This window comes from Plectropomus leopardus, chromosome 12 (genome assembly GCF_008729295.1).
Source record: "Plectropomus leopardus isolate mb chromosome 12, YSFRI_Pleo_2.0, whole genome shotgun sequence".
NCBI lineage: Eukaryota > Metazoa > Chordata > Actinopteri > Perciformes > Serranidae > Plectropomus > Plectropomus leopardus.
The window spans coordinates 20195926-20209932 of NC_056474.1; the positions used below are offsets into that span (position 1 = coordinate 20195926).

A 14007-nucleotide genomic window follows, 5' to 3' on the forward strand; every position below is an offset into this window, starting at 1 on the left:
TACATTAAAAAACAGATATACTTTAAGACATCTTTCAAGACTATTAAGTTCTGAGTAGTTCCAACATGTAGTACATCCCCCAATTTATTTTCTTTGACTGTACTTCCAAGAAAAAAGATCTCTTTGTCAGTACTTGTTTACAGCCTTCCGACTCAAGGACAGACAGAGAGTTCAGGAGACACTAAGGTGGATTCGTGCTGCAGCTAAACCCCGAGAGATTATCTCACTTGTAGCAGGCATCGAGCACCGACTGCTGTTGACAGTGAAGGACAGAGCGGCTGCTGCTGCCTCGGGGCGCTGTGGGAGCTGGATCGATGGAGGTACTGTGAAATCAGAGCAGACAGGTGTGATCAGACTTCTTTTTGATACTGACCTCATATTATCTGACCTCTACAGCTAATGCTGTCTCTGAGGGTACGGTCACAGGTAAAAAAACATTCACACCATGATGAGGCCGTAGTCTTTGTTTCAGTAAACATCAGAATAATTAAAAATAGACTTGCAGGCATGTAGTTTCCACTTAAGCTTAAGGTTAAAAGGACAAAGTACATCTCAACATATCCACTAATTTCCCAGTGGCTGTCACCTGATATTGTGCGAGCCAGTGGCAAGATTAATTACGTGGATTGTCGACATCGATTCGTGTGGTCAGAAAAACCACAAGATTAAGACGAGGGAAATGTAAAAAAACTCACTAACCTCATTTCTCTCCTTGTGGCAGCACCATGTTGGAGCCAAACTCCCACTGACAGCTTGTTCTGCTGCTTCTTCTCTGCTGTTTCTTGCTCCCTCCTGTGGCTGCAGATTTGTGCTACAAATGATGATGAGAATGTGATTGAGTGACCGTGCTTCAAAGGCCCAGGCCCCCAGAAGAGCAGGTCTACCTCACAGGCAAATTTTCCCAGTAGCCACTCACAGTATTGCAGTGAAGAAATCCCCTGCAGCGAAAAAAAGCATTTTCAAAAGACACAATCCGTAAATTTGTGGACAGCACACCTTGAACTGAAAACATGTTCAATTATGGGTCTTGTTATAATTTTTTGATCCATGGAAGTTTTATGTTTTTTGTTAACAACTTTCCTCCATTCCCCAAAAGCCATGCACATCCTACAATATTATGGTCGTCGTGTCAGAACATCTGTTTTAATTTAAGTTTTGGGATCCCTAGCTGAGTCTGAGGCCCCCACTTCCTGAAGGGCAGTTACAAATCATAGTGCTGTGCATCATAAAAGGCCCGCTCATACTAAACTCCATTCAGCAGGAAAAGTCTCAACATTGAAAATGGATAAATCTAATTGTTTCACGATAAATTGCTTTCTCATGAGAATGATAACCATATTTGTTTATTCTTCATTTTACTTTCACAAGCGTCACAACACACACCTGTTTGAGGGGAGAAGGGAGGTTGGTCTTGGTCAGCGAGACATCACTGCTATGTATTGTCAGGTGGTCAGGCACGTCTTTGGCCCTACTCAAGAGATGGTCCTTGCTGGGCGTGGTGCGGCTTGGCTTGGCATGTCTTAACTGATCATGTGAAGGCAAAGTAGCACAGCCAAGGGTGTCAATGGAAAAAAAACATATTTGTGTCATGTGTGCTTCCTTTCGTACATTGATGCAGTTTGCGCATGTGTCTGGACAGAGAGAAAATAGTTCCTACATGAGACTGCTCACAACAAGGTCTGTGGAATATCTAGAGCAACCGGGGCATGATTTCTGGAAAGAGACACTACTGTTGAGTTTTTCAAATGAATTGTTTTGGTGCTTCGAGCACCACAAGCCAAGTGCAATCTAGTTCTATTATACCGGAGAGAGGGCAGACATCTCTACGGCTGATATCTCCAACACTCAGCAACTCTGACCAAAACAATCTTGACTGATTTAATTTTCACCTTTTCTTTGGGCCTTCAGTTCTCTCAGGAAATTTGGCGTCAGCAGCCTTGTGGAAGATTTTCAGAATGTCTTTTTTGTTGTGTTGTAATTTACAGGATAATGTTAAAAAACAAACAGATGCAATCATTGGCCTCTAGAAAAGAACAGTCCTCAAGTCAGACATTCGATCTACAGCATATCAGTCTCCTTGGACTTTGTAATGTTTTCAGTTTTCAGATTATCCCATTGTGATAATTCATTATTTAAACAGTTAATGAAGGAACTAGAATTAGCCTACTGCTATGCATTTGAATACCCCTCAGCACCAGTACAGTTGCTCTTACATGTTACACTTTTATCTGTCAAAACGCGGATGCTTCACACACAATTTCGCCCCAGCAGGACAGAGATCTATACAGTCAGCACAGTCTCAAAGTGGGCATCCAAGGTTAGCCATGACATTGTCTATTGCCAGTGCAGAGGCATAAAAATACAGAAAAAGTAAGAAAATCAAGCACAGATAAAACAAAAGGCCTATTGGGCCGGTGCGCGGCGGCCTCCGACCTATAGGGGGCCGCCAAACCCCACCAACTGTAGCATCCAGCCCTTACCTTTTTAATATTTTTCATTTTTAATCAGATAAATACAAAACTTTCTGATAGTATCCGCGTTGAAATATAGATAAATTCACGTAGTTACTTTATTTAATAATAACAAAGGTTTTCTGATTGCTTTGTTGCTGTGCCTGTGATGATGACGATGAGTCAGGTGACCGTGAGAACTGCATAGCGCCAAGACCGAAACTGGACAAGAAACGGCGGAGCAGCAAAAGGGAGGGCGAAAAGAGAAAAGGACAACAGGGGGCTTGCAATACGGAACAATATATCCTCAAATTCGGCTTTTTTACACTCGCCTCTCTGGCAAAGTGCCAGAATGTGGCGGCGAGAAGGAAGTATTTGTTGAGCGTGATAGGCTACTAACGTGGAGGACCAGCCGGACACGGAGGCGGATGGCGGAGACTCGTTTGCTGATAGGCAAGGAGTTTACCAACCCCACAAGGTATCTTTTACATCTGTTTTAGTCTTGACAGTGTTAACTAACTATTTAAACCATCGAGGCCAGGCGGGGGGGCTGCCACGCGCTGCCTCGCTTTCATTTTTCCTCCGCTCGCGCAGGGCTTCGCCCTTACACGCACGCGCTTAGCTCGTGTGTAGTTACACTGGGTCGCGTGGAGGCAGCACTTAGACTTTGGTTTAGAGGGAAATCTTTATAAATATGACGATGCATCGCTCAATTTCTCATCCTGCTGCTCTCCTTTTTTTCATCGGCGGCGGATTTGGCGATTTTGGGGCCCGGTGCCCCACCCTAACTGCCTTAGTTTGATTTCACCCAGTCTCTAACTGGGAGCGATGGTGGCCTGTGAGCAGCTATAGAAGAACTTTTGCTGTTCTCTACACCCTCATATTAGTATGACATTCAAAATATAATTTAAAAAGAAATCACAGATAATATCTCTTTCAAAATGGTATGAAAAAGTCATACTTTGGTAAGTCGTCCAAAATATCACAAAAAAGTCATACTATAGGTGGTGTTCAAAATATGTCCAAAACAGCATAAAAAAGTCATGTCATCCAATTTAGCATAAAAAAGTCATACTATACAATGTGGTCAAAAAAAGACCAAAAAAGTAAAAAAATTTTTTTAAAAAAATCTTATAGTATGTCGTCCAAAATAGCAAAAAAACCATACTTTTTTATGTCGTCAAAAATAGCATAAAAAACTGATTTTCTGAGTATGCCATTAAAATAGCACAAAAAGTCATAGTATAGTATGTTGTCCAAAATAGCATACAAAAGTCATATGATAGCATGTCTGTAAAAATAGTATAAATATTTATTTTCTAGTATGTCTTTAAACATATCAAAAAGTCACACTATAGAATGTCATCCAAAATAGCACAAAAAGTCATACTATAGCTTGTCATCCAAAAATAGTATAAAAAAAGTCATAGTAAAGTATGTCCTATATAACACCATAAAAAATTGGTTTGGTATATTAAACAAAATAGCATTAAAAAAGTTAAAGTATAGTATGTCGCCCAAAATATCATAAAAGTCATAGTACAGAATGTCCTTCAAAATAGCATAAAAAAGTCCTACTAAATTAAAAAGCATTAAATTGTCACGCTAAAGTATGTTGTCAAAATTAGCTTCGTAAAGTCATACTATTTTATGTCGTCCAAAATTGCATAAAAGAGGAATATTATAGTATGTTGTCAAAAATAGCGTAAAAAAATCATACTATAGTATGTGGCCCAAAATATCACTAAAAAGTCAAATATAATATGTCTTCAGAATAGCATAAAAAACATAGTTGAGTGTCATAAGCAAGTCATATTACAGCATGTCATCCAAAATAGCACAAAATGTCATACTATAGTATGTTGTCCGAAGTCATCATTATGTCCTATGAGACATTATTTTTTAAAGGAAATTATGTGTAAAATTCTTGAGTTATGGCCAAAAACATGTTTAATGAGATCACCTTGATCTGACCACCAAAGTCTAATCAGAATTGACCATATAAAGGTGGACGGACTACCCAAGAGCAAAATGCCTCCAGCTTCAGCTATTGCCACCGCAGCAGCATAAAAACAAACTCAACTGTATGCCAGTTTTATAAACTCAACAGTAAATGCCGCCTTGTGGCACTGGGGTGAACTGTCCCTTTAAATAAAGGACCTGAAATCTTCCTCCATTGACAAAAAGTATCATTAAGAATTGATTAAAAGAAATACACAGGAGGAAATCTTTTTTTTTTTCAAAATCACTTTTATTCCACAATTATTTCATCAGGTCTTAAGGCACCCTGAAGAGATGTTACAAGTTGGTCTTTCAAATGTGGGTTCCTTTTAAGACTGTGTAAACATAGCTTTGAATAAGATAATTTCCTGTAAATCTTTGCTTAAATTATTTCTTTACAGTGCACAGACATTGTGTTGTGTGACAAAAATACAGTGTGAATTAAGTAAATATGGTCGATAGTGTATATATATATACATTGAAGAGTAATAGATTGGCAGACAATCAGATCGACAGGCTGAAGAAGAGAGAAAACTAACAAACAATCTTTGAGACCCAGATAGATATACAGATCACGTAAAGATATACAGTACATAGTTACAGTGAAGTCTTTATTTTTGTGACGCTTTCCTAGCGCCTCTCTGCCTTAAAAGCTAATTTTTTTACTTTTTTTTTTTTTTTTTACACTGTTCCTTCTTGTTTGTGTGTGTGTGTGTTGCCTCAGCCACCATCTCTACGCAGCACCCCTGCAAGGTGGAGCGAGACAACTTCCCTAGTCCTGGAGGGCTCACCCACTTGTTGGCTATTGCAGTGGAGAGGTGAGTAAACAGGAAGACGGGCAGACAGACAGACGGACAGACAGACATGCAGACAGACATACAGACAGACAGCACAAGACTGGGTTGTGGCTACGCAGACCACAACACAAAGATCTATCTATAATTCCCTAAATATGGTAAGGATCACAATGTATTTATATGTAGAAAGGGAATCGGCATTTCATATACAGGGATACAGTGGCTATACTTGATTATCAAGGTACGTTCCTATGAAGTCTCTGTGATGTGATAATGTGAAATACTCTGGAGATGTGTCTGGAAATGTTCTACTTTCTCAGTTATACTACACAGCAAGATAAAAATCCTCTCAACACCAGCGATTATACAGTCGTTCATACAGTTTGGAAAGATGAGAACAACACTCTCTTCCTGACAGCAGAAAGATCTAAAAAACATCTTTAAAAAAAGTCAGCAATTACACAACAGCTCCACATGGCTTGGTTGCAATGGCTATAAATCATCTAATCACATCAAAACTAAAAAAAAAAAAAAATAATAATAATTAACTGAGTGAAGAATGAGCAGTGCAACAGGTGAATGAAAGGATGGACGGGGTCATGGGCAGAGCCTGCGTTTTTGATCTTTGACGAGATCAGGAAGGAAAGAAGGGTCAGAAATGTCAGCAAAGCAACATTCAGTATCTATAACTGGCTTTCATATCTGCATCAAACTGTTTGGCCACATCCCCAATATCCTGTCTTTGTGACGTATTTGACACTTCCTTCCTTTTTAAATTTTTTTTTTTTACATATAAATCCTTAGCAAACGTGGGTAACCTCTGCATCTGGTTTCCTTTTTACCGACTGTCTTCTCCTTTACTCGATCACCTTGACCCTGAAGGTGACGCGGCCCAGGAACTTATCCCTGTCGTCATTGTTGCGAAGGTCGGAGCCATCTACTCTGCACTCCACTGGGAGCTCCTTGTTGTAGTCCTCCTTGCTGAGCAGCAGCTTCACAGCCACAAGGGGCTGCACATAAGTCTCCTGCAGCAGGAAAGAGACAGCCGGCTGTCAATAACGCGTCACCGTTCTGCGCAGACTCAAAACGCAGCCCAATCACCATTAGAAGTGTTGACTTTTTATCCTTCTGCAAATCACAGATACTTTACATTTGCATTTACGTTTAGGAAAAGATCATATTTTGGCTTAAGATACCCCAGCTGGGCACAATCCTGGCATTCCTGATGTTGGTCTCAAACAGTGGTCTGCAGCTTGGCAGGCATATCGGGCCTAAACAGCCGCTGGAAGAATAAAGATTGGTCGCTACAAAACACCTACATTTGGTGCCTAAAAAGCTGCTGGCAATGGTGCAATGAATGGCTAAAAAACAATCGCTTTTTTTATTGTTTGTCTCAAACATTGGTCCGAAATTGTCTGCAGCTTGGCAGGCATGTTGTACCTAAAAAGACGCAACGGATTGTCAAAAAGCCAATGGAAAAACAATGACCGGTTGCTCAAAAAGCAACTAGAAAAACAGCGATGTATTGCTACAAAACAGATTTAGTGTCTGCTGGAAGAGCTGCAATGATTCGCCAAAAAAAGCTAAGAAAAACCAAAAAAAAAACCACAGCTTTTATTGAATTCCAATCTTGAAAAGTGGTTTGCAAAGGTCTGCAGCTTAGCAGGCATCTTGTGACTAAAAAGCTGCTGGAATTGCAGCAGTGACTCACCAAAAAAACCCACCAAAAAACAAACAAAACGCTTTTGTTGATTTAGTCTTAGAAAGTGGTCTGCGTCTTGGCGTTGTGCCTGAAAATGCGTCTTTAAGAACTGCGACTGCTAAAATATTTGCTGGAATAAAACAGTGACGGGTCACTACAAACCCTCCATAATTGGTGCCTTAAAAGCCACTGAGGACAGTGTGATGACTCACTGAAAAACAACGGCTTTGTTGCTTGTTAATCTTGAACAGTGGCGTGCAGCTAAGCAGACACGTTGTGCCTCAAACGCCTCTTAAAGAACTGCGACAGGTGGCTAAAAATGCAGCTGGAAAAACAGTGGCTATTCACCATTTCTTTGCAATCAGATAACAAAGAAAGCATATATTTTATGCTTCACTAGTAACGTTAATATGATATGAATGAAATGTACAAATGTAACATATTCGTGGTTTACAGAAACCAACAATACCAACATTGGTGGCGAGTGGGCTGCGATGTGACCGGGGATGAATACTTACATGGGCTTTCTTGCCGTAGTAGGGGAAATACATCTTATCAATGCGCCCCTCACTGGGGAAATACTGTATTGGAATTGGGTTGTCTCTCTAAATAGAAAAACATGTGTTAGTCATTGTAAATTTAACATGAAATAAAATGCTTATCATGTTATATTAATAGCAAATGAGACATTTTTCCAAGATCACATGAGACAGGACTTGAAAAAAAGGAAAAGCAATGGCCCTCTGTTTGTTAGTGAAGAGATTTAAGTGACAGGATGTGCTCTGCGTTAATCTGCGAGAGGACATTTGTGGCTGAAAATTGCGCCTATTAGATTAAAATGACTTGAAAATGGCACTAGGATGAGTTTAGAGGCACCTGCGTAATGACTCGTTACATAATATAAATGTGTTACTGGCCTTATCCTGAGAATTTACATATTATCTTACCCTAAAGCCGTCAGTGACAGCATGCAGAAAGAAATTGGACACAAAACAAACAAAAAGAAGGAACAAAAATGAAAGATCAACAGAAAGAAAACATTGACACTGTTATGGTCATCATGGCTTCTTTTTTTTATGAAAGAAAACAAAACACAAATACACATACAAACATATACAGTAGAGAAGATTTAGGAGAAAAATGTTTACTTTTACTGTGCAGTTGATGTAGGGATCCCCACGAGGCTTTAAGCCAATGATCTAGGAGGTGAGGGAAACAGGAGAGGTTTAGACTGCTGCATGCGCGCAACCAAAATTAGAAATTAATCAAATTAATCGTTTATTTTAGGACTGTCAGCAAGCCAGTAAACGAACGGAGATTAGAAGCCGTGGGAAGGAAGACAATGTTGAATGACAGATGAAAAGATTGCAAAATTGAAAAGGAGTAAAGCGATTATTTATTTTTAAATTTTCAGTGATAATAAGGTGAGTGAAAGTGGCTGTTACCCTGTTCATTTTCAGCAGCACGCAGGGTTTTCCCTCAGAATATCCAAAGTTGGTGTCAGAGAGGCCGGAGCAGAAACTCAGCATATTCCTATTGAAGCGGCAAGCTTTCTTTGTCAAGACGTCGTCGCCCTGCTCGTAATACTCTCCTTTGGTGCAGTCCTCGTTCTTCTCCTGCTCTGTATCATTATATCCTGAGAGAGAGGAGTGATACAGTCATGGTCATGAAATGAATGATGGGAAAGAGATCCAGGAGATTGAATTTGTTTTATTAAAGCAAGCATGTTTTAATATTCATTTCTCGTGAAGATTGCACTTACTTTGCAGGAAGGTCTCCAGGTGTTTGACATAGCCCGCATACTTGAGCGGCTCAGATTTGTTGAATGTTATATCCATTGTATTTGGACGAATCACCAACCCTGCAACAAAGTAAACAGAGTGAACGATCCCCAACAGGAGATACTAATGCACAGCCATTATCGGGGTTCGTCTCCAGTTACAGCCGGACAGAGAGCCTTCTCTGAAACGAGCTCCACTGCTGATAACACACAGGAAGAAAACTTCAAAATAGATCGATGCAAAAAGCAGCTGTAATGTTGCACATTATTGTGACAGCATCTCATTGGTGCAAGTATGAATAATGAATGCCCGAAGACAAATGCTGCCATCTACAGTAGCTGAAAGCAGTGTTCCTCCACTGAGCTGTTGAGAGTCACCAACCTGGATAAGGGACGCGGTCTCGGTACTTGGGCACGTAGTCGTCCAGAGTGAGCAGCAGCACCCACATGGTCAGGGCGAACATACCGGCCAAGAAACAGTAGAAAACCAGGTAGAACAGCAGGATGAGGGCTGGAGGAAGTCAGAGGAACAGAAATAGAAAAGATAATGAGGGAAAGAGGGGTCATGTATAATTAACAACGTGCTTTAACCACGCACGAGCTCGGACAAACGGCTTCTGATTTTCCTTATCTGCAGGCTCGGGGAAACTGTCATTTGTAGTGTGCAATTTCTTTTGAGAGAAACCATTTTGGAACCAAGAGGGAAACGTGCTTCTGACAGATCTGAGGCCATTTGTATCCACTGCAGACCCTTCAAATCACGCAGGATTTAGGGATGACGCTGCTTTGCTGAGAGCATCTCATTCATACACAATGCAGAGGGAAGAAAAGGAGTTTATGGAAACATCTGACTCAAAATGGTTCACCACCATCCAGCCTGCACAGCACGGATGCCCTCTAAGTTAACAAAAAAAAAAGGGATGGACCCCTCAGCTTCCTGCTGTACATCCCCCCCTTCCTCTCATTCCTCTCCAACAGTATCCCACAATGCACCTGGCTAGTGCGTGAAAGGGAGAGAAGAAGGAGAGAGGGAATCCCATTTGACCTTGACAGGCATGCTAATGTGGGCGGCCATGCAACTGCAATGGAGCATCCCACTGCACAGCAGCACAGGGGCCCAGGCAGCCTGACAGCCCGCGCTAGCCTATAGGAGCCGGCTGCTGGAGGGAGGGTGCTGTGTTACTACCTCACTCTGGAAATAACTGGGGAATCATTACATAAAATGTATGGCCTGATCAGCTATAGATACAGCTCAGGAATGCTGTGGCACATTCCTCAGATGTGATTAGGTAATGAGGGGGGGGGGTCTAACATCTGGGGTCTGCACTGGGAATCCTGATAATCCTGTTAATGCAAAAAAAAAATATATATATATACAATTGATCATCAGCTGATTGGTTATTTCTGCCAATGCAGCAAAGAGCACCTTTGATAGCATCACTCCTCATGGTGAGCCTATCAGTTCAGGCTTCTCCTTTACACCTTCATGTAGGCCTCCTCTGCTAATCCATATCTTTATGGTAGTCATTTTAATTCACCCATGCACACACACACACACACACACACACACATATGCTATGTATTAAAATCTTACAACGCTTTGAAAATGAGAAGATGAAGACGCCAGATTGGATGAAAGAATGGCAAAGCACATCTCCTAATTGCCTGCTGTATAACGGGGATCCTTACCCCAGCTGCTGGCCGTGCGACCCAGCACCTCCCCGGTCCGCGGGTTGTAGAAGGAGTCCTTCCAGCTGGACGTGTTCTCCTTGTTGGCTGGTTTATCTTCGGTGCTCGCCATGGTGATAATCTTTATTTTCTTCAAATGTGGTCCCCAGAAAATGCGCGGTGTCTTCTACCTTTTAAAAAAAAGGGCAGCGGGCGATGTAATGAGGCGAAGAAGCCGGCGAGGCGGCGGTGAGTGGAGTGGGCGGTGTAGAGAGAGAGGGAGAGCCGAAGGAGAGCGATGCTCTGCTGGAACAAAAAAAAAAAAAAAAACGAGAAGGGGAAGGTGAGGAAAGAGAAGAAAAAAAAAAAAATCAGTGACGTCCACACATGCCCCGTCGTGGCAGCTGATGCAGTGCGACCAGATGGATGTGCATTGGCTAATGACGGAGAGACGCACAAGAGACGCACAGTTACGCGCACAAATTATAAATAGAGCGTAAATGTATATTTCGTATCATCAGTTGGGTTATAATTGCCGATGTGTTTATTAACAGGCTGGGAGCTGTATTTTATGACAGGTGTCCGCAAGCTGTGGGATCCCTCTGCAAACGCATGAAAAATGCAAAAAAAATTGGCGTGAACAGTCAATAGATCTGGTGAAGGTATTTTTCGCATTAATTGCATTGTTGTAGATTTAGGGGGCTGCTTGAATGGCCCCATCTGGTGTCAGTGTTTGGTTTGTCCATTTTGGGCTACTGTAGAAACAGCAATACAACATGGCGGTCTCCATGGACGAGGACACATTTGTATGTAGACATAAATGTCTCACTCAAAGGTAAAGATAACACAACAATTCTTATTTTCAGGTGATTATACACTGAAGAAAACACATTTATTGTGTTGTATTTGTATTCCATTTCTGCCAATATAACCTCCTGAATCGTACACACTTAACATTTAAGTGTTTGATGCTCAGAATTTTCAGGTGATACAAAACAAAACCAACGCTTTATTTTAGTGGTATCACATTATATTAAATATCCTGGTTTATTATAGCTTCACTGCAGCTCGTCTGCGTACCAGTCATGTGCTTCGAGTCACCAAACCAATAACCAATCCTGCAGGCCACAGTGTATTCTGACAGCAATGGATGCTGATCAGTGTACAGAAAGCTGTGGTTTAATGCACATATATGTTTATAGCTAAGTGCATAAATGGCAGGGATCAGCACATTTGAAGCCCTTGAGGATGCTATTTGTGACTGACTGGTTGAGCATAGATATTTGGAGCATTTGCCAATCCTTGTTGCTATGGCAATTGAGCACGACTGAAACTAGAATGTGTGTGCGTGCCCATGAGAGTGAGAGAGTACATAGAGTGCATGATTGTAAACAGATGTGTCACAGTTAACAGAACATTTTTTTAAAAATTTTTCTGGTGAGCAAGGCAAGGATGCCATCTCATCCCGGCATTGTTTTACAGTCATAGCAATACAGTCTTTGCCTTGTTGGTCTGCGCACATTCATATCGTGCAGAAATTAACTGAACTGAAAGAGAAGGAGTTTAGGCAGCAGGGGGAGAGGCTGAGACACTGTCAGAAAAAAAGGACAAGAGATTAACTTCCAACCCCCGACACTCCAGTGAACAATCTCAGTGTGTCACTGAGAGTGAGGAAAGAGAGGAGGGAGTTATATAATGACCCTTGATGCAGGGTTCAGCTCGTATGGGGGAGGGGGACTGGAGTAGTGGTCGCATTGCATCCAGTTCCTGCTGTCAGAATGAATTTGTTGCAAGGCAGGGTCCACCACAACTCATACAATGCGCCACAATACCAGGACACGCACACACACACACAACCATTTTACTGATTAGTGTGAGAGCCGGCAACACTGATTCATGGGCTAGTCCTGTCTGTCTCACTCACTCTAGCACATTTTTCTCTGTGAAGGCACCCCACTGCAAGCCAAGCCCACTAGCAAAAAAAAAAAAAATTGCCCATGTTGGAGTGAGAAAGCTGAGATTGACGGCTTGACTCCGGGAAGCATTTGGGTGCAGGAAGCTTGATGCGCCAGAGCTTTGCGGTATGGATGTGTGATGCCCACCAAACTTCTGCTCTTCCTCTAAGGGGGGACAAGCACACAATCCTCCCATTGTTTGAGAAAAGCCCCTTTCCGTGCACTCAATTAGCACCCCCTTCACCATACCAGAACCATGAGCAGGAAAACACATCCCGTTTGTTCTCAGTCACTCCATCCGCAAGCTACCATAGCAACCCTCACAGAGAGGTTGGTCACATCAATGGGAAACAATCCCGACACTCATCCAACAGCCTGTGTTTCTGATCATTCCCCGGGGACAAGACAACGGCATTTCCTCTGAGTCCATGTGGAGATAAAACCCTTTAGGCAGCATCTGTTCATGCACTGTGTCGGTGACACCCACTGTAAGCAAGAGACACTCAAATCACCACAAGCGACTGCTTGTTATTTACGCTTTTAATACCAGCTCTTTATGCAATTTGGTAGCAAAATGTATGATCACACAACTAGTTGTTTCCCAGCAGATTGGGATGACAACTGCCATTCAAGAACTGAGGGGAATGTCACTCTGAACTGAGGTTCATTTTGTGCATTATGCATAGTGTCATTCTGCATAACAAACATTTAAAAGAAAAAGAAATTTCACCATTGAAACTACATGAACATTTAGCAATAATACCCCGCAAGAAGAATATATTTAGAATAAGATTCACAGTTTGAATTTTCTTGGTAATTTGTTTGCCTTTTTTATCATAACACATATCATCAGAGTTCATCAGGACAGTAAAAAACAAAACATTATCATATGACATCAACATGTCTGTCCCCCATGGAACAATTCAACAGTGAACATTAACTGAAATGACGCTGACAATACAAAACATGGAAAAGGAAAAGCACCTAAATACATAATTATATGTACCCTAATTCGGTTTCAGGCAAGTTTGGAGATTATTCGTATCTCCCATCAACTTGTTTCAAGGGCAAAATTTGAGATTTTTTACAGCTTTTACAGGAAAGCTAACCGTTCAAATCTCCACAAATCTCTCTCTGTTAGAACCAATTTACACCAGGTATAAACATACATCTCCTGTGATCAGATCACAAGTGGGCAGCTCTAAGTCTGTCTCTTCACAGTTTGCATTAAAATGCATCTCCCTATGCGTCTCGAGTGATCACTTGTATTCAGATCTTTCTTCCTGCTCTATATGCCAATAAGTACATGCAGAATTTTCCTTCGCGAAGAGCAAATGTGTTGTTGTTTTTAACGTGGCAGGTTTGTCTTGCTATACATCATGGGTGAGAGTCCGCCTGCACTGTTAGCATCACACAGCTGTTACCTTTGCACAGTTATTAACAGGTTTAAAGACAGAGTCGAGCTGTTTTTGCACCACTGTGAGTTTATTGGGAGTGTGTGAAGCTGCTGCTAAACGGGAAGACTTTGAACTGACCGTTTGTTTGGAGGAGAGGGAATGGTTGACAGGACTAGCTCATGAATCATTTTAATTCTCGCATATTATCTCTTGATATTTAAGTTTTGGCCTTGTTCTATTTTATGATTTACTTTGTT

The 14007-nt window shown here is 41.5% G+C and overlaps 1 protein-coding gene across 1 annotated transcript; it reads right to left on the reverse strand.

Moving 5' to 3' along the window:
* Positions 1-5931: 5931 nt before the first annotated feature.
* atp1b3a (ATPase Na+/K+ transporting subunit beta 3a) lies at positions 5932-10832 on the reverse strand. The gene is made up of 7 exons (XM_042497766.1): positions 10420-10832; positions 9113-9241; positions 8713-8811; positions 8396-8586; positions 8099-8149; positions 7469-7555; positions 5932-6273 (listed from the first exon to the last, which is right to left on the reverse strand). The coding sequence occupies exons 1-7, from the start codon at positions 10529-10531 to the stop codon at positions 6106-6108; spliced, it is 837 nt and encodes a 278-aa protein (XP_042353700.1). The 5' UTR covers positions 10532-10832; the 3' UTR covers positions 5932-6105.
* Between the last annotated feature and the right edge of the window lie 3175 nt (positions 10833-14007).

What these genes read in the sequence shown, in the direction of transcription:
- atp1b3a (XM_042497766.1), bottom strand. Translation starts at nt 10,531, where the DNA reads ATGGCGAGCACCGAAGATAAACCAGCCAACAAGGAGAACACGTCCAGC. An exon ending in TCGCACGGCCAGCAGCTGGG is followed by an intron (nt 9,242 to 10,419) that starts GTAAGGATCCCC and finishes GACTTCCTCCAG; the next exon opens with CCCTCATCCTGCTGTTCTAC. An exon ending in AGACCGCGTCCCTTATCCAG is followed by an intron (nt 8,812 to 9,112) that starts GTTGGTGACTCT and finishes ACTTTGTTGCAG; the next exon opens with GGTTGGTGATTCGTCCAAAT.